The 22,914-nt window shown below is 40.5% G+C and overlaps 1 protein-coding gene across 1 annotated transcript; it reads right to left on the minus strand.

The window, feature by feature from the left end:
• Positions 1-905: 905 nt before the first annotated feature.
• Positions 906-16,244, minus strand: pepd (peptidase D). Its single transcript, XM_041942428.1, has 15 exons — positions 16,197-16,244; positions 13,993-14,176; positions 13,310-13,437; positions 12,486-12,549; positions 9,337-9,384; positions 8,694-8,755; positions 7,783-7,827; positions 6,759-6,834; positions 5,840-5,886; positions 4,941-5,009; positions 3,890-3,967; positions 3,630-3,778; positions 2,999-3,183; positions 2,043-2,234; positions 906-1,443 (listed from the first exon to the last, which is right to left on the minus strand). Exons 1-15 carry the CDS (start codon positions 16,211-16,213, stop codon positions 1,300-1,302), a joined length of 1,488 nt encoding a protein of 495 aa, XP_041798362.1. The 5' UTR covers positions 16,214-16,244; the 3' UTR covers positions 906-1,299.
• Between the last annotated feature and the right edge of the window lie 6,670 nt (positions 16,245-22,914).

Consider the following 22,914-nt stretch of genomic DNA (forward strand, 5'->3'; position numbering starts at 1 on the left):
GCTGGTTGACTGCAGAAAAAGTTTATGTGGCTGGAGAAAAATGAGAAATTTCTGTACCCATAAAGGAATAATAATCCTTAAATTTATCAGGAAAAAAACACACAATCAAAATCAGCAGATTTGGAAATACATTGTATTTACTGTACAGGAATGCTGTGATGTTCCAGGTGAGTTCATCACTGTGCAAAAAAGAGGAGGGAAAAGTAGACATGGCTGATTAGCCCACTAAAGTCATTATAAGACAAAAATGAGGCCCTCTCTTTGCCCCAGTGTCTGTGTGCAATACCAACCAGTGCTCTTGTGTTGGAAGACTACACCATGGAAGAGAGCAAAGTCTGGACATGAAGATCTTGTACAATCACTGTGCTCCATATCCTCATTAAGAGTCCTAATCAAGATGCAGGCCCAGTTCACAGCAAAGTCTCCGTTTGAAAGAAGTATTTGATTTTTCAGTGCTAATTATTTGGAGTTCACAAAAGTTGACTCATGCAGTGTTTGTGTGTTCAGATCTGACATGGCTCTGGAGCAGCTGTTGAACAACATTAAACAGTTGAAATAACTTGGTCATTGCAGCAACAGTATCTCTGATCGTAAGTTGACCCTCATTTTTCGTTTAATTACATCGCCCCCTGGTGGCCAATAACTGCAAGTGTGTTTTACGCTTCCTCACCTCAACATTGTTCTGTAGTTTTTTTAATTTTAACATCCAGGTTTTGCAACAATGTCTCACAGCTGTAGTTTTTCTTTGTCCTCCTCATTCTAACAGCAGTGCAGACACTAGACAGTAGGTAATACAAACATCTTTCAGAGGTGGTCCAATGTAGTGATTTGTATGGAAGAAGAGTCTTACAATACTAAGAGAATATTGAACATTTGATAAACAAATAAAAACCTGCTGCACACCATTGCAAATTAAAGTGTTTATTTTATTTCTCAGCATTTTTTATGAATCAATGTTTACAAAGAGGAAAATATAAGAATCATTTAAAAAAGGTTGATTTCAGGTGGCACAAAATTAAACACTTAAGGTAGATTTTGTCTCTTAAAGTGGCTGCTAACATTTTCCAAATGTTGAGAAAGCTTTATAAAGATACTGTATGAAAGGTCTCAGGTTTTTTACTTGTTGTCATGTGTTGATTCTACTGCTCAGCAATAATCTTGATTGTGTAGCAGTTCTATCAGTTTGATATGAGAGTGAAAGTAAAAATTTCAGTTCTACTGAAGAATACTGTTTGTTGTTTAGCTGCAGTAATTAAACACATCGCAGCGTACAGCTCAGGCTTTACTGGTACACGTCGTTCAGAATTTCTCACTGCTGATGATGGGGCTGAAGGGTTTTGCAGAATCAGCCATGAACGCCTCAATCTCCTCCACGGTGCGAGGGACGCAGGTCAGCAGCTCTACGCCGTCAGCTGTCACTGCGATGTCATCTTCAATGCGAACCTGCAGTGACACAGCAGTCTTTATCATTCTTGTCAAATCATTTATAACTCGTCAATATAATTGCTGAGATCAGAGACAGTAAGTCAGACAGGGCGAGATACACGAGTGGCTACACATGTGGACAAATCCACTGTTTCACCATTCCATCTAACTGCCTTCTCTAAAAGTGAAAATGTGAATATTTACCCAATAATGATCCAGATGTCCCCGTTAAATGTCTATAGGACCGTGCAGAGCTACTGTATGAGGCTCACTGGAGCTACTGCGCCAACAGATTTCAGCAATCCAACTTTTACATGAATCAGTCAGAGCACATCCGTGACCATTCACAACACCTTTCAGTTCAGAAAGGTTTTCATCATTCATTCAGTCTGGTTCCATTCACGACTGAGGATTTATCAAATGTCCTGATGTCCCATGTCTAAGCCTCAACTTTCAGACTGTAAGATATTGTAGACTTTACTTTGCAGTACTTGACATTTTCATGCTTCAAGTCACATTGCTGATGGCTTTAAGAGTCACAGTCATACACACAGACTATTTCAAAACATGAAAGAACAGCGGTGTTGTCATTCGGTGGATCCTGCAGGCAGACTGACCCCTCCAAAGCCGCGGAAGCGAGCCAGCACTTGGTTATTGATGAAGCAGCTCTGGGCAGTGTTGGCCAGGGCCTGGTCCAGCAGGTGGTTGATAAAGTAAATGCCGGGCTCCACGGTGAGGACCATCCTCTCCTGCACCAGGCGGCCCATCCGAAGACTCCTCAGCCCAGGCTCTTCAATACGCTCCACCCCCTAAACAACAGAGCAGTTTGTTGAAACTACAGGTTTAAAGTTACAGAAAACCAACTGTGGTCACACTTTCTGATAATAGTGTTGAGCTAATATTTCTTTTTATTTTGGATAAAGTATACACTAAGATATCCGCAGCCCAGAAAAAACTGAGGTTGCTCCACAACTAAATCTGTTCTTCTGCATTTTTCAAGTGTTAAACATTTTTTGGTGAATCAGTTATTCTAACAGTGAAATATCTGTGGCACTTCCTTTTATTGTGTTTGAGCTCAGTCATCAAGTCCAGCTCAAAAGTCTATTACACAGATAGAAAGAAAAATCATTCTGGATCAGACTGACTGGAGATGAATGGTGTCACTTCATTAAACCATCTGCTGTAGGTCTGACTGTCTTACTGCTAGCCAGCAGAACTGTTTGGTGTGTTTCTACACTTTGGTGGGTTAACCATCTTCTGTATTAAGTTGTCAGAAGTGCATAACTGAGCAAAATCCTCCAGCACAGCCTGAGAGCATCTGTGTTCAGAGTTGCACAACAGTTCAGCTTTCCCTCTCTGCTGCCCTCATCCTGAACTTGTTCCTGCAGCTTGGCATCTTTTGGTTCCGCTCTCACTTCTGCACTGAAACTCTCTATTATTGATGCCACATCAGTATTGGAGGGACAGGACTGTGTTTTCTTCTTCTACTGTCTGGAGTCTCTGACTGTTACAGCTTTAACTACTGGCTGCTTGTGATGTGGGCATTCTCAGAATGGAAGTCGTCTGTTCCCACCTCCGGGTATCCTCCCACATCGTGCACGTCGATGCCCAGCAGGTGTCCCAGGCCGTGGGGCATGAAGACGGAGCCCAGGTGGACCTTCATCATGTCCTCCACGCTGCCGTTCAGGATGCCCATCTTCACCAGCTCCTCCAGGTGAACCCGGTCAGCCAGGCGATGCATGTCAGTCCACTTCACACCTTCAACACAAGCAGCATGGTTTATGAAGAATAGGAGTTTTTTTTTGTCTTGTACGTTAAAGTTAAGTCTGCATGTTTTTGAAGGCAGATACCATTAAGACACCCAAACCATGATTGTTTTCCTAAACCCAACCAAGTAGTTTGTTGCTTAAACCCAACCCAACACTGAAAACTGAGAATAATAAGTCACTCTGTATTTGTCAGCCTGAAAGCCTCTCAAACTGTAGGAATGAATCAAAGACCAGGTTTACATTTCACCTTCAGTTTATAGTTTACAAAGACATATTATTTGCAAGATCCCAGTAACTATGATTAAAAGCAAAGAAAATATGTTAAATTGATTGAAAACCTTAATGTTTAGGGACTCAAGTCAAATGTCATCACTATGGTCACTACTACTGTTTACTCTGTGTACTCTATGGTTAAACTGACTAAAAGATGATAACCTGGTCTGATGGCAGCCATGACAGTTCTGGAGGATTTGAGCACGGCCTCATAGATGGCCCTCTGGTCTGGAGTGAACTTGCCATTGGCTGGGAAGGAGCAGGTGATATCTGAGGAGTAGCAGTAGTACTCTCCCCCCATGTCAAAGAGACTGTGGGGGACAAAACATCATAATGATTCAGTCAAATATATTTCCACAGCGGTTGTGTTGTGTCCAAAGTGTTTTTGAGGTCAAAGTTAAAAACTACTGACGGTGACTCACCACATGTCTCCATCCGTAATTGTCTTGTCATTTGGGGCCCCGGCATGGCCGTAGTGGAGAATGGAGGAGTTATTGCCCCTGTTGTTAAACAGCAACACAATACATGAATTGAAAGGACATTCAAATAGTTAAACTATGAATATATGTAGATACTGGGAAAACAAATGTTAATTTCAATCTTTACACATTTGATCAATTTACTTCTACCTTTTAAGTATAACACACGTCACACGCAGTGTGTCTTTCAAGAATCACTGTGATGATCAGGTCCTCTGTTTCCAAGCAAGCAGGCTGCATCCACTGACCACTAATCCCCAGGAAGTATTCATTACACATGGCCTTTAGTACAAAAGGCCAAAGCATGATTAACAAAAATGTCTCGAAATGTCTTCATCAATCATGCTGCTGTTAGCGGGCAGTGACCCTGCAACAAAGACGAATTTGGTGCTGCTCTGTTTCAGCAGGTGTGGTTTGGTTTGACTAATACGACAATCAGGACACTGCAGGACTGCAGAGTCCAGCTTCCTCTGCATCCCTCACTCTGCTGCTTTGTCTTCACATGTGCCACAGAGGCTTAAAGGATGCTCTGCATTATAGTGTTTCTAATGTTTTGTTTTTTCAGCAGTGCTCTGTCCAACATGTGAAGACAGTGTGTGGTGTAAAGAGTCGGAATGGTAACTTCTCCAACCTCAAAGCTACCTTTTACATCCTCACTATACCCAGCGTGTAGTTCATCAGTTAAGTAATTACGGTAGTAGTAAGTAAAGCTGTAATCATGCCTCTCCTGTCTGCATGCAGTTGAACCGGCACAGGCGTCACCCATATAGTGTATGTCCACATGCCTTTTTCTTTTCTACTTGTACATAGTATTCAAATCCGTCTCCCAAAAGGAGGTGAATCAGCTGACACAGAGTTGAGATTTGGAAGGTGTGTGCGTCTGCTCCTCTGAGAGACTCTACAACATTCGCATGTCACGTATATGTATCTTTGGAGAAGCATAATTTCAGAGTCAGTCATAAACGAAACGTAAACATTCAGTAAAAAGCCTTACGTTCCACAGATACAGGTGTACGAGGTGTGGCGCATCCCTCCTTTATTGTAGCAATAGTGCTGGAACAAGCTGCAAGACAAAAAAACAAAAAAACAAAAAAACAGAAACCAGTATGAGCTGAAGGACTTTCACTGACCTCTTCCTGACTCCACACTTTAAGATTTCATCCTTTAATCATCACACGGTCAAGCACAACATACACTTCTATGGATCTCGACAACATCGCAACACTATGTAAGACGACGAGTCCATGTTTCCTGTTCTTTTTCTCACTCAGCAAAGGCAAATGAGCATGACTGACAGCTGCTCTGACACAACATGACAAAAACAAAGCTCTGAATCTAGAGCGATCTTCCTTTTGATCATAACCTTCTTCCCGTAATAATCTACCTGCCTTGTATTGCATTCTATATTTCATAAGATGTCTCTTTTGTCTTTTATAACCAGAGCATGCAGTAAAGGCCATGTTCACCTCACAGCGCCAGGTCTACCAGTGTCATTATGGAGCTGCGAAGCATTTGACATAAAGTAGCAAACCCACAACAAGCAAGAACCTCAGAGTACTTCTTCACTGTGCCTACGATAGAAATGATAGTTACTGGAGCGTCGACGTGTACTGAGGCAGGACGTTTCCTTTTGTTCCCAATTAGTGACTACAGTGACCATATCGGCATGATGTTGTCTATGCAAATGACAGTGACAGGAGCAGAGTCGATCTCTATGTGCCAGAAAGTTTATGATCATGTGACTATTTGAAAGTAAAGGCAAACAAAATAAGGACTGCTGTAGATATAACCACAGATACAAAAGAGCAGACAGAGAGTACTTCTGAACATGAGCATATACGTACATCTCTGGCACGAGAAAAAGAAGATCCTTTGCCATAAGACACATCTCACCTCTCCATTTCATATTCTTTCTGTCCAGGCTTCACATGCTTCATGACCTACAGAGAAGGTGGGATTATATGCGATTAGCAAACATAAACTACACTGACTTTTTAGAAATGGATCTCAATGTTCAATTGATGCACAAAGAACTGACCCTCATAATCATTTTCTGCATGTACCCTATGGCATAGTAGCTCAAAATTGTTGACTCCGTGCATGCTTTTCATGTAAGCTTCTTTTTTTCCTCTTTTGTTTATGTGAAGCTTTTGGGCATCCTTGCTTCTAACATGAATTAAGGATTATTCCCTTTAGGCTGCAGGATTTACGTGATGTAGGTGTAAAGAGTTCAAAAGGCAGTGAGAGTGCCCACAAGCACTTGGTGATTTGGGAGAACATTTTCTGTGCAGCCATAGGGAAGGTTATACCTGAAAATCTCCCCAAAAAAAAGGGAGGCTCTGGGGACACATGGGTAAAAACATACCTCAGTAACTAAATCTAATGATCGCACTCCAGTGGGGGAACAATAGGAGAAAAACAATAGTGAGTGCTCATGGTAAGTGATTTCAGAGGACAGAGAACAACCCCTGAAGAGGTTATTCAAGGTGATAAAGCCAAATCCTGTACAGAAGTAAAATATTGCTTTAATGTTACAGCTTATTGGTCAAAGGCTATCTCTGCTCACTGCTGGCCTCAAAGATACTTGATGAAGTGAATCAATAGCATTTACACAGCGTATAGCCTTAGAGGATCCTGACATCTTGAATCCTTTGGGCGAGTTTTAAACTCAATAAGCTTCTCAACACTTAGATACTTTGGGTGTTTAATTTCATGCTCTGGACTTTTCTCTCTCCACTTTTCTCTCAGTGTTTGAAAATAAAATAGTCTGAGTGCCCTTGCAGATGCTCTCTACAGCCAAGACAGATCTCACCATTTTGTGGGCTTCACTGGAAATTCTGTTGGTGTAGCGCAGGACCTCCAGCTCCATATCAGTCTTAATCAGACGGCTGCAGACACAGACAGAAACAAGAAGTGAGAGACCAGCTCTCTCACTCTGATCATTACACTGGCAGTTTATCGATACACACTACGATGAATGAACAGCCAAACAGTATAGAGACTTAACACAACTCTCACGCTCTGTATTTGTATTGTGATGGATGAACAGAAACATTCTGGAAAGCCATCTCTCTAACATACACTACGAATACAGTAACCGATAGAGAGATCAAAATGCAGATGGTCCCATAATAATATAATATAAATCAGACCTGCTGTTTCTTCAAATTCCAGTGTGAATCTTTCTCATTGAAGGTTGAAAATGTTTCAAACCACAGTAAAATGTGGCACAGTCTTTGGTTTGAATCTCAGCTTTAAGACCACATTAGAATCTGCCTGGTGATCTCATTCATTTGTGATGGGAAAGCAGCAGCTGCCCCTTAGGTGGCTAAATACTGCAGAGCGTTAATGAATAAGAGAAACAAATAAATAACACAAGGAAATGGTAACCACTAGTAACACGAATGAAAAAAAAAAAGCTTATTAAAAGAGAGCCATGCGAGCTCCGCAGAGTGGAGGGGGCGGCGGGTTCAGTCACATCTTTCTCTCCAGTAGGTGTGCCTGAAAAGCATTCCTCCTCATTTTAGAAAATGTCAATTCATCTGGAGGGAGAGAACTCTAATGCCAAGGACAACCAAGCGAGCACGAAGTCCATTACATCCGTGCAGACTGGCTTCTGATTCTCAGAGGGGGAAAAAACAAGCCAAAGAAAAGCTCCTGTTTCTGATTGCAGACACACAATTACCTGACTGAGCAGCTGTTATTGACGAGGTTTGTGAGTTAAAAGCAGCAGAATGACTGAAAACACTTACAGGTACTAAAGGGAGAGGCTACAGTCTTTGTTCTCATCTGTTGGCTTTCTGAATAATATTATCAGTCACATCTTTATTACTTACCATTCCACAATGACCGGGTGTAAAAGAGTGTTGTTCACTTGGAAGCTGATGAATAAAGAAACAACATCATTGTAAATATAAATAAAGCTTTGGCAAAGGTTCGATAAAGATAATCTCTTCCCTCTTAGGGTGAATGTCTGCCATTTCTTGCTGTTCTATTTTTCCCGTCACATCCGCTTTCCAATGCTGTCAAAATCCCCACATTCACAACTCCGACTTCACCATACACGACCAATGACCCCTCTGCCCTTGTTCCTTTCAGCCAATCAGCGCCGGCTTGCTGTTCTTTAAATGGCATCACAATTCTGCCATTCTGTCTTTCATATTTACTACTGGGTAACATCACCACCATGACCTCCAGGATGTCCAGGGAGACTCAAATGAGAGTTTCCATTAACCACCTGCTGGCTTTGCTCCACCACCAACAGCGTCAAGACTCCGGGAGGATACAGTCTTCATATCTTCATATGAGCCTATGCTTAATGAAGATGCTTCAAATCGATGGAATCTAATCACCCCAAATTTTCTCTGGTTTCATACTTAATAAATACTGTTATACACTTCCAATTGAACTCTCCTCATTGAAATGCAATTTGATGCAATGGATTAGCTTTGAACTAAGTACATGAGACTGACTTAGGGTCACAGTGTAGAATAGATAAAATGGTGTATGAGGTTAAAACAGAACAAAGACTAGGTAAAGACATCTGTAACATTGGCATCAATGAATAACTAACAAGCAAAAACAAGATTATTTGCATCATGAAATTGAATTCAGCAACAATCAGTATGCATGAGGTTCTGTTGTATCCTTGGGTATGAAAGAAAACAACAACAACATAAAACAACAAAAAAACAATATCCTCCCGAAACAAAGTATAATTATGTTAATGCAAAGTGATTAAACATACCGACTAATTCCTTCAAAGGAGGCTTCACGGCAGATGCTCCCACTATCTGTATTCTGTCCTCGCTGCCGATTAAAAAACAAACACAAGAAACATGAAATGACGTCACCACCGAGTGCATTTAAATGTCAATACAGTAAATTAAATTGGCTCAAATCCAAGCTGATAATCGACTCCATGATGAACAGATGGACACTTTTTTGACAGCTGTAGAATTAATAAAAAGGCATTTTTTTTCACACTGTTCTTCTTAGCAGTTGATTAATATAATTATCAGGTTTTTGAAAGCTAACAATGTTAAAGATTCAGATTTTCAAAAGCAGATACTTTGTGCCAATATTTCACAGCTTACAAACAAACAAACAAACAAAAAAACTCTTGAGTTTTATGAGAGACAGCTGGCAGCTGACACCAGGCAAGGTGAGGTCAGGTCAGGTGTAACAGATGTGCCTGGACTTTCCACAGACTACCATCCTTACAGTCGGCTCAATACAACACTCCCTGAAGAACTGGTCCTGTCATCAGTCATCTGGTATTTAATAATAAAACTGTAGCTAGCTAGCTAAGACTAGATATAATTAGATAGGAAGGAGTGTTGCACTGTCCTAACTACTCTACAAAAAGAGAAGAGAAGCCATCAGCATACCAGTGTTAGGAGAGTTGCTGGTTTCAGGTTGGACAGGACATCAGCAATCTGTAAGGAAACAGACAGGGAGTAATTAGAAGACTGGGACACGCAGTGGAGCAGCAGAGACAATAAGCCAGCTTTCTTTGGCTCTCAGTCTGCAGAATAAAGGTCATTCTGGCAGACGCTGTTGTGGCTATGTGGCCTCTCTGGTCCTCGGCAGCGCGCTGAATGACAAACCTCAAGCGACTTTATTACTCCTCTGCCAGCAGCCTAAATGTCAGATAACAGATCCCTGACTCAGTGCTCGCAGACTATGTGGTGATATTTAAGCACTGTTATTATTAATAACACTAAAATGGACTAAAAACATTCACGGTGTTGTCTCTGCACAGCAGAAAACGCCCTCCCTAACAACTACTGTCTAAATCGAAATTGCAGCTTCATTTTGGGACATTGGAATAATTACTATCATGCTGGAAAGTCTGAAATGCTGTTGTGGGGATATCATTCTCATTTAAACAGTGATTCAATGATTAGCTGCAACAATAATTTCCAACCTATAAAAAAGATGCTGCCTCAACCATTTAACCAATTACAAATCTGACATTTTTCTAATTAAAATATCTGATGGGAGTTTTAAATGTATTTCATGCATGAACTAGAAGGGCTGAGAGCGCAGACCTCCACTGGGGCCAACATCTATGATCTCCAAATCTGCAAGCACAAACTTCAGTTTCACTGCTTCTTCCTGTGAAGCGTAAAGTGCAAACACATTTTCTTAATATCTGGAGTTTATTGCACACACTTCACATTTGGATGTGAGTAAAAGTATAATTAGTTGCACGATGTGTGTGTATTTACATTTCCCGAGGCACACCTTGGTTTGAGAAAAACGTGTTGTCACAAATGTCCCCAAGCGCTTCAAAACGAATGATTTCTGTATGAAGCTTGAGCAACTACACGTGTAGGCTCCCCCAGAGGATTATTGACACCCGTGAACGTGGATTATGATACGGAGTCATCGCATTTTTACAACTGGCACTACTGAACTTCACTTCCATCTACTGGGGTTAAAGATGTATGACATTTACTCCGCCAGGGATAAATGCCCTGTTACTGACAGTGAAAAACAATTAATGTATCCGCCCTGTGATTCTAATCACCTCCAACATTGAAGAAGTTCTTCCTTGGCTCATGCTACACCCTTCCACCAAGTTTCAAAGTGGTAGTTTTTCTGTAATGCTGCTGACAGAAAAAACCAACAAAGCGAACTGAAAACATGACCTCCCTGGCAGAGTCTGAGGGGGGTTGAATAAAGGGCAACTGGATAACCATGACATGAATGACTGACTATCTTCACAGGCTCCTAGGCGGAGGTAATAAGATTTTTTCATGTGTGCAGTAGTTGTAATCCACACGAGTAAAACACACTTGTCAGCCAAGTAAAGCCAAATAAAAGACGTTTACAGAGCAATAAGGATTTTTCTGAAATAAAATGAAACTTGGAAATACAGCAGTAACAAAGACCAATGTGTATACTCCTGGGGGGGGGCTTAAATTAAAGGTCTTACTTGCAGCTCTACAATATAGGTCTCAGATGTGACTTGTTGCACATACTTGAAAATTTGGCACAGAACTAAAAAAAAAAATGGAAATATTGTATATCAAGGAAACTATACCAACAATAAACCACAAAAGCAAACACCAGCCAGGTAGTTAGTTAAAGGGATGAAAAACACATTATTCACATTTTTTTCTCCATAAAGTGCTGCATTCAACAATTTAACTGTTTGCATGTTAAGCAGAGCAACGCTGCTAAAAGTGTGTTTGCAACAACACCTTTCATGTCTGCGTGTTTGAAAAATAGAAAACTGCTCAAATATTCATGACCTGCTGCTGATAACAAGACATATTGTTCTCTTTCAGGTGCTCCTGCAGGCAGGACTGCAGACTGAATGCTGAACACCAGCAACTGATTTCTTTGTCTGACTAAATTGCAGTATTAGTTAAACAAGTGCAGAGGCAATTACTATATGATTGAATGTTTTCTAATATTATACCGCAGTGTTGCTATTGCTCCATGGAGGAATGAAGTGATCATTTAAATCTTAACCTGCGACCAATTAGGAAATCTAACACCTCAGGCAGGTGCGGAGATGGAAAAATACTTGGATTATCATCAGCAGGATGAGTCATGGAAAGATCAGTGCAAATGGAGAAATGAATGTAAAACTGGATATGATCATTTCAAATGCAAACTTCTAGTGATTTGCCAGCCAATGAAAGCTGTTCTATTATAGTCATATTATATTATTTTGATTTGTCAACATGCACATCTCCAAAATAGCTCTGGAACTGTCAAACCTCCAGTGCGGCTCCCCAGGGAATCTGCTGTCAGCACTGATACACTGTTTTTCCAAACTCTCAAAATAGGCAATTACAGACAGTCTGAGCAGGAATGTATATTTAGACTAGGCTGTTGAAATGAAGAGAATGAAGTTGCGGGTTACAAATTTACAATAAAATTCAAAATAAAAAGTCCCAAGAGAACGTTGGTGGTTGATCTGTTAGAGTTCTATATGCGCACGGGTGAATTATCAGTACGATGCTCCTCGTGCTTTGTGTGAGCCCAACTACTCCACAGTTTCTCAGACAACAGCAACTGATGTCATGGACTGCCCCCACAGATTTTGCATCCTCTCACCCAAATGTGTGCACATGCCCCACACAGCCAATCACGTGCAAGCTAAAACCTAAACATTAAAATGCTCCACGTATGTTAATTTCTATTTGAATCCCTTTGAATAAGACATTGTGACATTTTTTTTAATAAAAAAGCTGAATAACTGAATATTACTTGACATGTGTGGTTGAGTAGATGTAAATGATGCAGGTCTATGCTGTGCTAAAATTAATGCAATGACACTCTCGACTGCAACTTAACCGGATATTGGCCCAACCGTCTGGCACCACAGATCTCTTTGCCAGGAGGTTCAAATAAAAGAATGATGACTTTCACCTTTAAAACAGTCTATGGAGGCACTGATGTCCTTTGCTGTAACTTCATAGCTCAGTGGCTGAACATCAAGGTTCAGTTACTGCACAGAAAAAAGGTCACACACACACACAGAGGCTGTAAAGACCAGCACCAGCACAGGCACACTTACATCACAGGTGTAGTGCACCTCGTCAACAGCATACTTCCCCTTGAAGTGCTCTTTAGGAAAGATCCTGTCCACATGCAAAACACACAACAGTTAAAGAAAAGTGCAGTCAACAAACAAAAGGGCCAACACACACACTCAATATGTATTAAGAGCTCAATCTCTAACAGCTATCATAACAGCCAGGGTACACACTGTCAGAACTGAAGAATTCAAGATAAAGATCAGAGGTTGCCAGCAAAACTAATGAGGAACACAGCACATTCAAGAGCTGATTCAGGAACTCCTGATCTGTAACTCCTCCTTATCTTACACCTTACACTGTATGCACCATTTCTTAACCTGTGCTTATAAAATAAGTCTTGTTGTTTGATTTCAAAGAAAGATGACAAATGTGTAAAATAGTCGTGTTCATCTGCAGGTTTAGGGTATTTTAGAGCTGTTTGTTAAAGTTAGATTTTTAACCACTTGCAAGAGAATTGATAATTTTCAAAACAAGCAATTACTAAAAAAAATGAATAAATATAATTTGTTTGACTAGAAGAAGAAGTAGAAATATGGCAGCAGGATTTGGTATCAGTACAGTCAACCATGTCTGAGGTGGTTTGGGTGATGACAAAAGTATTCTATTTATAATCTTAAATGGTTCTTGGTGGCATTTACAAGAATTAATCTAAAGACAGATTTTCGTAAAAAGGCATAAAGGAGCTAACTGTGTAGCACATGACTTTGTCAACCCTTTCTTCAAGTTGCAGCTCACAGCTATGGACCGGCTGGTGAGGACTGCAGGGCATGCACACAGCTCTTTGAAGATTAGTGTGACTCACTCTCCCATCCAAGTAGCATAGCTTTCAGGCAGTTTGGGAACAAAAAGGATGGATTTCCCAGAGTCCACATCAATGGCGCCGTAACAGTCAGGCTCAGTTACTCCAAAAGCCCAGTGGAAGAAAGACTCCTGCAGAATGGAAAGAATCAGCCAGAGCATTAGTGAGGGAGATTATGATAGTTAGTCAATTCTGGTCAGATTGTTACATGAGAAAAAATGCGATGCTGTTCTTCATGAGGCCAGTTACATGAAGAGAGGTAAATAGAGAGCTAAAAGCAAAACAAAGCTTTTAATGTGCCCTCTGATTTTTGTAAGAAGTCAAAGCCTTAACTGGGAGTGTTGGAAAAACTGAGATGGCAGACAGAAGTGATTTCTCTGCAGGGTGGCTGGCCTACGTATTTTTGACAGAATGTGGAGATTAACAGTGGCAGAGAAACTCAGAACTGGATTTAACTTTAGGAGAGGCCAGATGAGGTTTTTGTGGCACCTGGACAGAATGGCCTGTGGGCGATTTAGGGATTGAGCACAACCAACAGAGAGGAGACTGACACAGGACATGCTGAAGGGACTCAGACTCACTGCTGGCTTGGGGATCATGGATTGATGGATAAATAAATGCAAGACCTTGTCCTCACCTCAGCTTCAGTTTTGCAACAATACCAGAGTCAACTAAAGACTACATACCTGCCTGAAAAGGACGTCTGTGTCCGTGCAGTACCTCTGCTTCTGCTCTCCTCCCTGCAGCACCACCACTGACTGTGGCACCACTCCATCTTTGGCTTTAAGCCCACTGCACAGTCGCCGACGGTTCTCTGCAAACAGGGCAGCGGACACCCTCAGGGTGTCATTACCCAGCCAGTAGATGGCTCTGAGAGGACAGGGAGAAAGAAGATAGGGTGGAGTGGTGATTGGAGAGACTGAAGGACTCTGGGTCTACATTAGGATTGCCCTGTCATAAGGCACACAACCCTAAAATTATTGTACCCACACTGTCCCTACCATCATTCAACTATTCTCTGAATGTCTTTTCACTCATTGACCTGGAGATGTGGTTTCAGCTTGCTCACTCACACACAAGCATGAATGCACGCACACACACGTGCACACACAAACTCACACAGTAAGGAGAGGGGACCCATTATGTTTTTAGCTCTATCTGGAGGTAATCCTGAGGATTTGGTTGTTATGTTTCAGCCTGAAGAGGTGGGTGAACCACAGGCCAGCCTGCCCTCAGAAACACTTAGACGTAAATAGAGATAGATAGAAACCCTTTTAACGGATAGTTCCTGGTCATAAATCGTTGTCTCTGGCCATGGCTTCACTGATAAGATAACAAACATATCTGATTCAGCCTGGACTGTTCCAAAAAGTTAATCCATAACCTCACAGTATTTTATGGCTCAAGGATTTCTGACTCATTCACTGCTGGGTGAGTATACAGGTGGAACTGTGTGTCTATGAGGACAGATCATCTCTGAAGAAGGCAGACATGATCATGCACTACACTACAACCCAAAACCCCCACAGGCAACAGCCCAGGAGCAATTATTGTCCTGTATTATCTTTAGCATGTGTCAGCAAGTTACTGACTAACTATATACATTTTTGAGGGAAGAGTTTCTGACGTTGTACTGGATTACATAATGTCCACAAGACGTTCCTGATGAATCTTACAATCTCTGGCAGAGATAACCTTATGTCTGCGGATTGCTGACACAGCAGATTCTTGTACACTGCTATCTGATGATCACAAGAAGTCTCCCTGGGTTGTGTTGTGAGCACAAGAAGATGAAGTTTGTTCTATTGAGATCACTAGCGAATTATTTCACTCAACACAATTACTGTATGATGGACCACATGTCACATTCACACCAAGTGCACCAAGTGACCAGTCTATGTTCGCAAGAATACATAACAGACACTTGTACTGTTTACTTTCAATACTGTAACAATTCATAGCTTTCAATACACATTTGGCAGGCACGCATGTCAGCTCTTACATAAGCATTCACCTACAATGCTGTAACATATGCAATTCTGATGATGAAAGCCTTGATGAATCCATAAAACTCTACATATAAAATCCGCCAAAGGGAATAAATTTACTACAGTGAATGGACATTGTATGAAATTACTACTGTCAAATGCACAACAACTATACAACTAATACATTATACAAGAATGCTGGTGCAGGTTTGGAAATGTATTCATAAGTTAGTCATTCACTTGTTGTTTAACCCTGTGGTTAGGATCCAAAATTAAATCTGAGGTGTCAAACATGATCGAAGGAACAAGAAAAAGACATTCTGCTACAAAAAATATTTCTCCAAACAATTTCCCCCCAATTTTGTTTTATCTTGTGAAATTTTGGATGCTTTCAGGTCTTCAGTCCCCTAAAAATATTCAAAATAAAACAGTGATGAAGGATCATAAGTAGACATTGCTTCATTTTAAGGGTCCCCAAGCCAAATAGGTTGTGAGCTCAGTGCAGTGACTGTAAAAATGGGTGAGCTTTTCAAAACAGATGCAGGCATGCTTACTTTTACAAAAGTCAAAATATTTCTGAGCATTCAATTTTTACAATTTGTGAAAAGGAGTTAACGATACATGTAACATATCTCTTCATATATCAACTTTATAGAAAGTCCACGACATCATAACGAAACTAAACTTCCTGATATTTGGTGTCAGCTACGCAGGCTGACAGTGGAGTAACGGTATATCTGCCTGGCAACAGCTTTAATATCAGACGAGCTCGCGAGTTTAGTTAAATAACACCATTATGTCGCCGTGAACTGACACTAAAAGCTAACAGCTGACATACACTAAATAACGTTGGATATGGCAGTCTGTCAAAGAGCTGTCAGAAAACAGAAAACTCAACTTACTGTTGTGCTGCAGCCATATTGACGTGCTGGTCCAGACTGTCACGTGCTGCCTGCAGTCACGTGAGTTATGTGCGACTCTGGCCCAATCAACTGAAAGCGGCATTGTGCTGCGTTCAGGTACAGGAAAAAGCGATTCGAATGTGAAGCTGCCTGCAGTGTTGGCACTTTACAAAGTGCTGCAGTCAATAAGAGAAAAGACGATCAAAAAAATAAATAAATAAATAAAATAAATAAAAACACGTAAAATGAAAAGCTAAAAACACACCATTGCAAATACTGTAATTGCCTATGACATATAGGTGTAAAACTGGTGCTACATTGCGTCTTTATAATACAATACAATACAATGCAATACAATATAATATTAAGAAAGCAGCAAGTACACACAATTTACTGATTTAATTATTACAGAAAGTAATAAACAACAATGAAAGTATCAGCAAGCAAGTGTAAGAATATAAAAGCCATATGCAACACATTTGAATGTTTCAGTTGAATGAATACAGTTTTTACCACATTATTAAATTTTTCAGTACCCTGTTTTTCCATTTATGACTGGTGCTTTGGAATGGGATGAAGTTGAGTCAACGGGTTCATGGGGGCAAAGTCAGGTCCTATGAGGGCTACGATGACTTAACAGAAATTGCTGTTTTGAACTGTTAATTGGTTAAATGTAGCCAACATCTCTCTCTTTTCTTGTATGAAAGGGCTCTAATACACATACTTATACAACACAGACACACATGCACAGACCATCCAGCTCTCTCTCGGTTTGTTACATTATGATTCAAGCAACATCTGCCGTTATACATTACATTTTTTCATAATTGAAAAGAGGAATAGCCCAATTAAGACAACTGACCTTGTGGAGTCACACAGGAGATCTGCTTTCAGTTCTTTTTTTGTATGTGCTGAGGAAGTGAAAATAGCCATGGTCATGAATATAAATGAGCCCAGAGGAACAGAATTAGAACATGTTCTATAATCTACAGGGAACCCGCAATGTGTTTATACTTTCACATGCATACGTGGTGAGAATCTAGAATATAACGATTAGTTATTCATATTTTTTTCAGTGACTGGTGCTTAGTCAGTGAGTTTTTCAAAGAAGATGGCTTTGTTTATTGACCTGTGTACCAGATGACATTCTTTACAAATTATAACTGGAGTAATGGGTTATGTTTAATCTATTAAGTGTTGGGGGTTTAAGAAACACCACTAAATGTAGATGATAGTTTCCTCTCTGTCTTTTGATTTGATTCTGCAGTGGTGCTTTTACTGTAAAAACAGTAGGGGGAGATGCAACTCTCCTCTCTTTTGTCACAATGCAGGGAGAGTTTGGTAAATAATTAATTATTATGAGTGACTGCAGATGCATGATGCAGGTAACTCTGAAAAATTTGTCATAAAAGACAGCATCCAGGCATAGACGATGAACTGTCAAGAGGGCTGGCACACTGACAATGAAGCATGAGCAGCTTTCACCATGATGACAGGTAGATGTATATGGTAACAAGATATTTTGACACCTGTTTTTCGGCAGAAATAAAGTTTTTTTTTCCGTTTCATTAGCACTTCCAATCCGGTTAGATCAGGCATGTCCAAACTATTCCATAAAGGGCCGTGTGGCTGCAGGTTTTCGTTCCAACCAAGGAGGAGCGCACCAGGCCAACCAATCAACATCAAGGGATCCCTTTGTTATCAGCTAAACACTGAGATCAGCTGATTAATTGATTCCAGCCTGGTGAGCTCCTCCTTGGTTGGAACGAAAACCTGCAGCCACACGGCCCTTTATGGAATAGTTTGGACATGCCTGGGTTAGATGGAAGTTATCTTTGATGTTCATTTTAATCTTATTGTAGGTGGATGGGGAATTTACCATGAGCTGTTGGAACTTCTGGACTGGAAGATAGCTAGAAGTAGAAGTAGTCAATAAAAATGAAAGTATAAAGTTTTTGCAAATGTCATTTGTTCATGTCTAAACTCTTTTAAAATGTGCATTCATTATGTAGACCTAATATATTGTGGAAAAATGAACACTGAAGAGTTATTTAGATTTCCAGATATTATTAATAAGGCTCCTAACCTTTCCACCACCCTTCATGCTAGTGCGGTCTCAGTTAAATGAGGCCATTGCTCTCAGTAAGTTGTGCCTAATTTGAACTGGAGGCAGTTTTACTCATTATATTCATGTCAATACATTGGCCAATTTTGAAAAGACCAAAGTACAATCCAATTACAGTCATCCTTGTTTTTCTTGCAAAATACAATGAACTTACAGAAAAGAAAAGACAGATTAGTTCATAGACAAATCAATGGCTTGATTCAAACTCCTTCCAAACACGGCACAAGAATATATCCTAATGTTACACACTCATAATTTTGTTGTTCTCGCCTCAGTAGCCTTCTGGCATAGAGGAAGTCATTCTGCTGGAAGTACAAAGGATGATTCTGGGACGCCAGGCGTCAAGCCACCACTGTCACTCTAGACTGAGCGCCAATTGCCCTGCATCCTAAATTTTATCTCTTGTGCCAGCTGTAAGTTGTGCTGATACAGTTGAACTGCTCAGCTTTGAATTCTTGACTTTATTCCTTGCAGGCGTTGAGCATTTGCAATGGAAGGCGGAGCGCCTTCAAAGACACTAGGACTTTCAGGACAAAAAAATGGTCAAAATAAATACAAGGAAATAGGGTGGCTGGAAACAAACACAAGCATAACATTCTTGGTGGTAGATATTACGAAGAGCAGTTTACCAGAAAATAAGTTCAAAAGGTGATGTGTGACTAGAAAGTTGCTGGTTTGTCTGCTCAAACTGGCTCCAAAAGCAAAAAAGGCTTCCTTCCCACTCTCTCTGTGATTGCTTTCCATGAGCAAGGCACTTTACAAGCAAGACTGAGATTGTTGATAGCAGCTACTAGATGTAAAAGTGTGACTATATTGCTACTTCCCTATGCTCGTAGTCAACATTCCCAATACAATGAAGCCTAACACTTCATTCAGCATACAGTGAATAAAGAGGCTAAATACTGGGAATGGAGGGAAGGTATTTTCAAGACACGTGTGAAGACTGAGACAAAAGCAGCATACTTGGCTGCAAACTGTCAACGTCGGCATATGGATGGAGAACAAAGGTTCTGTGAGCATTTTGATACGTTTGATCCATTTCAAGTGCCTTGTCACTCCCAGAATCAGTTTTTCATCATAAATCCAAGATGACTAAGATACAGTCCTTTTACAATCACTTTTTAAGACAGGGGATGAGAAAATCATACTCAAAAAAGAGATCAGATCACTGTAAGTTTCTGTCAGAAGCCAACCCTGTCCCTCCCCTACAAAACTGCCTCAGTCAGTTAGGCAGACAGTGGAGTGTGGCAAGATGCACAACTGACTCGCATTATTTACTCTCTTCAGATGACCAGAAGAGGATTTAATTAAAACACAAAAAGCTGCCTGCAGGCAGATGGACTCTGCTGAGTGGGTTCTTACTGTAATACCTTCAGGCGAGAGGTACAGAAATTTTAATTACAAAGCGTTTTTATTAATATAGACAATGGGAAATAAATCTATGATCATAACATGGCGGCTCCTCTCCAACTCTTGTCTTAACCTCGGGTAACTTGCCCCAAATGTATTTGAAATGTATGAATTAAAATATGAGATGCAGATAGTAAGATTAAAGATTATAGATATTTAGATGACTGAAGATGCAAAAGATGAGATCTTATGAATTGAGTTGAAGTGGGATGTGGGGCTGTGAGTCCCTCCTCTATGTAACCAGTGCACCTTGAGCAAGTTTATTCCATCATAAACTTAGTCATACTACATACTACATACATACTCAGTCAGTTGAAAATAAAAATTGCAAGGCAGAATGACCCCCCCCCCCCTTATTGTACCAGAGAGCTGAAGGTGTGAAGGCAAGCATGAATATGAATGTGAATGAGAGGAGTCCTGAAAAGGAAGCACGTAAAAGAAATCTTCTTGAAACTTAAAATAGCTTGGGGGCACAATGACACCACTCTGCTGTTAAATAAAGAAAAAACAAAACACTTTCGTTGATCACATTAATCTATAACTTTATCAAATACAGAATTATGGGATTTCTTCCAGCCTATAGGCTTTAGTAAACTCTGCCTATTTGTGATTAAATAAAACACAGTCAAAGGTGAGAAAGAGGACACACTTTAAACTGTCTTCATAATGACAGCAGTCAAAAGCAGAGAAAATCCTCAGAGCACTCTTCATCATTTGAAACCTCCCTCCTTACTCCTCCTTTCCTGGTCTGCAACTTTAGGATTTTACGAAGTATTCTCTAATCATCACAAGAGCAGGAAAATTAAACGCTTCTACTCTTCTGATCACTCGAAATTAGTATCAGTACATGTTCGACAAGATGTGAATGCTTGAGTTTGCATTGCATTGCATGTCTGGTTCTTGCATGACCTTGAAATTCCACCAATTTAATTCAATTCAATTTCCTTCCACCAGTTGAAGACAAAAAGCTGTATTTGTTATATTTGTCACATTACATCTGAAGTTATTCTGCAAAACTGTCTTGTGACAAACCAAGGGAAGATGTGACGATGGGTTTAAAACACAAGGCATAGCAGGCCGAGGCTAATTATTAACATTAATTACACAGATAAGTTAACAGTTTCATTGTTCACTGATTTCAGAACAAGAGTCGGCCCCACACAGAAGGAACAAGAGCGCTGCTGATTTGAAAATTGTACTGCAGTGTAGAACTCCACCTGCATGGAGACACTGATCCCTAGCTGAACAATAACACAAAGGGCTGAGTTAACAGAATAATGGAAATTGTAGCTAAGGCTCCCTCAGCAGGTGGTCTGTTTGAGGTTGAGTTACACTGATTAGTCGCTCTGAAGCATATGAATAATAGGCTAATTACTGCAACACCCTCCACTGCAGTAAGAAATAAAACCGAAACTCAGACATAACAGCGTAGAGAAAATCAATCACAGTGAAGGTGGTGTAGCTTACTGATAAGTTTGGTATGGTGCATATTTCATGTTTCCTGATCTACCGGTCTTGCTGTTACAGTTAGTGTTCTGCTTTTCACTCTGTGGACGACACCGTTGTTTGAGATCATTTTGAGCACTTTTGGTCTCAACAGTATGGTTTCCCTGTCTTGTTACCTATGGTGTCCTTCAGAGGCCAGGACTTAGACCACTTTGGTTTAATGTGAACATACAGAAGTGTCTTCGCTTGGCATGAATTGAAGAGTCAGATTTGCTCTCATTTGGGCCTTGAAAAATTCCAAGCAATGATGTGGTTTAAGGGATTTTGCATTAATATTCGCATTTTACATTTGTGGAAATCCAGGTTGCTTTTTCCACACAGATGAACGGTGTCTGTATAATGAGAAGCATTATTTGTGGCCACATGAATGATGGTCCAAATCAATCTTCATTTGACAGGTAGAATTAATCCATTGAGGAAACATGTACACTGCTCCAAGGTCAGTGCACTCATCTTGCACCTACACAGACTATTCACTCATGCATGGCATGTCCAGGTTGCATGACAAAACCCTGAAGTAAATCATCTGATTGAAGTGGGTAAAAATGTTTTTATAAGCCTACGGGATGATTTTTCTTTTAACATACATGAGGCCATTCATTGAGACATTCATAATAAATTAGAACTATCCATGAGGTGACCTTGGCAGCTGGAATACATGCACACACAATACAACAAAAACCCCAACATACCAACAGTTTACTAGAATGTTAATATCAATGCTTAAAAAGTCCTGTATTTGCCAAAAACAGTGCGCTGTCATCTTTACTTTACTGTAAGACTTCTATCCTTCAAAGTTTGACAGTCACTGTGTTTGCGTCCCCATGGGTGCAATGTTGGTGGCACAAGTATGATGTGCCAATTCCTTTCCATCTGCCGAGATGTCAGAATGAGAGATGAATGGCCTGGTGGAGTCGGCTCTGCTTGTTTCAATCTTGTTAATATGCCTCTGAGAGGCCCGCTGTAGTCAGGAGACTCACTAGAGGCGGATCTCCAGAGAGGTGAACAAGATAAACATGGCTATAGGAGGCAGTGGAGACCTTCAGAGCTGCATAAATAACATTGTATGGTAGAGGACAAGCTGTTCTGCACCGCTATTTTTGCACGGAGGGAACTAGTTAGAGCTACATTAAGCTGAAAGCCAACAAGGACTCTAATATGAGCCAATCAAGGTCTTATGGCTGCCTTGTTAGCGAACAACTGCCAACTTGGATCCACCAGGAAAACAACAACACTGTATGAGCTCTCTCTCTGACCACCTGACCAGTAGTTGAATTTTCACTGAGCCCTGGTTTGGTATCATGCTGGTAGTATGAACCAGCATGTGTGGTTTATTTGACAGAGATGTGGGGTGAAAGTGGCTGAAAGCTGCATTGAAGTGCATATTGGATTTGTGCTTCTCAGCTGGATCAGCAGCCTCCCATTAGTAGTGATTTTGTTCAATGTCAAAAAAAATATTGCTCAATAAAAATGTACCTCAAACTGATTTTGCTGTGTAAGATACAGAATGTATGTGTTGGAAAATTAATTGCACTGGGAAGCAGGTTTCACACCTGGGAAGTGGCCAGAACCAGAGACTTGTGCAGCCAACTGGACTGATCATTCTCTGCTCGGGTCCCTCTGCTGTTGTACAGCCTCTTTAAAGAGTTTACTTAAATCACTATTCTTTAACATAAT

Source organism: Chelmon rostratus, chromosome 1, assembly GCF_017976325.1.
Source record: "Chelmon rostratus isolate fCheRos1 chromosome 1, fCheRos1.pri, whole genome shotgun sequence".
In the NCBI taxonomy this organism is placed as follows: Eukaryota; Metazoa; Chordata; class Actinopteri; order Chaetodontiformes; family Chaetodontidae; genus Chelmon; species Chelmon rostratus.

Bases quoted from the DNA above. Each gene is read 5' to 3' on its own strand.
- pepd (XM_041942428.1), bottom strand. The intron at 8,756-9,336 runs GTATGCTGATGG...TTTAATCGGCAG, and splicing joins CAGCAACTCTCCTAACACTG to CGAGGACAGAATACAGATAG. The intron at 7,828-8,693 runs GTATGTTTAATC...TTTATTCATCAG, and splicing joins TCCTTTGAAGGAATTAGTCG to CTTCCAAGTGAACAACACTC.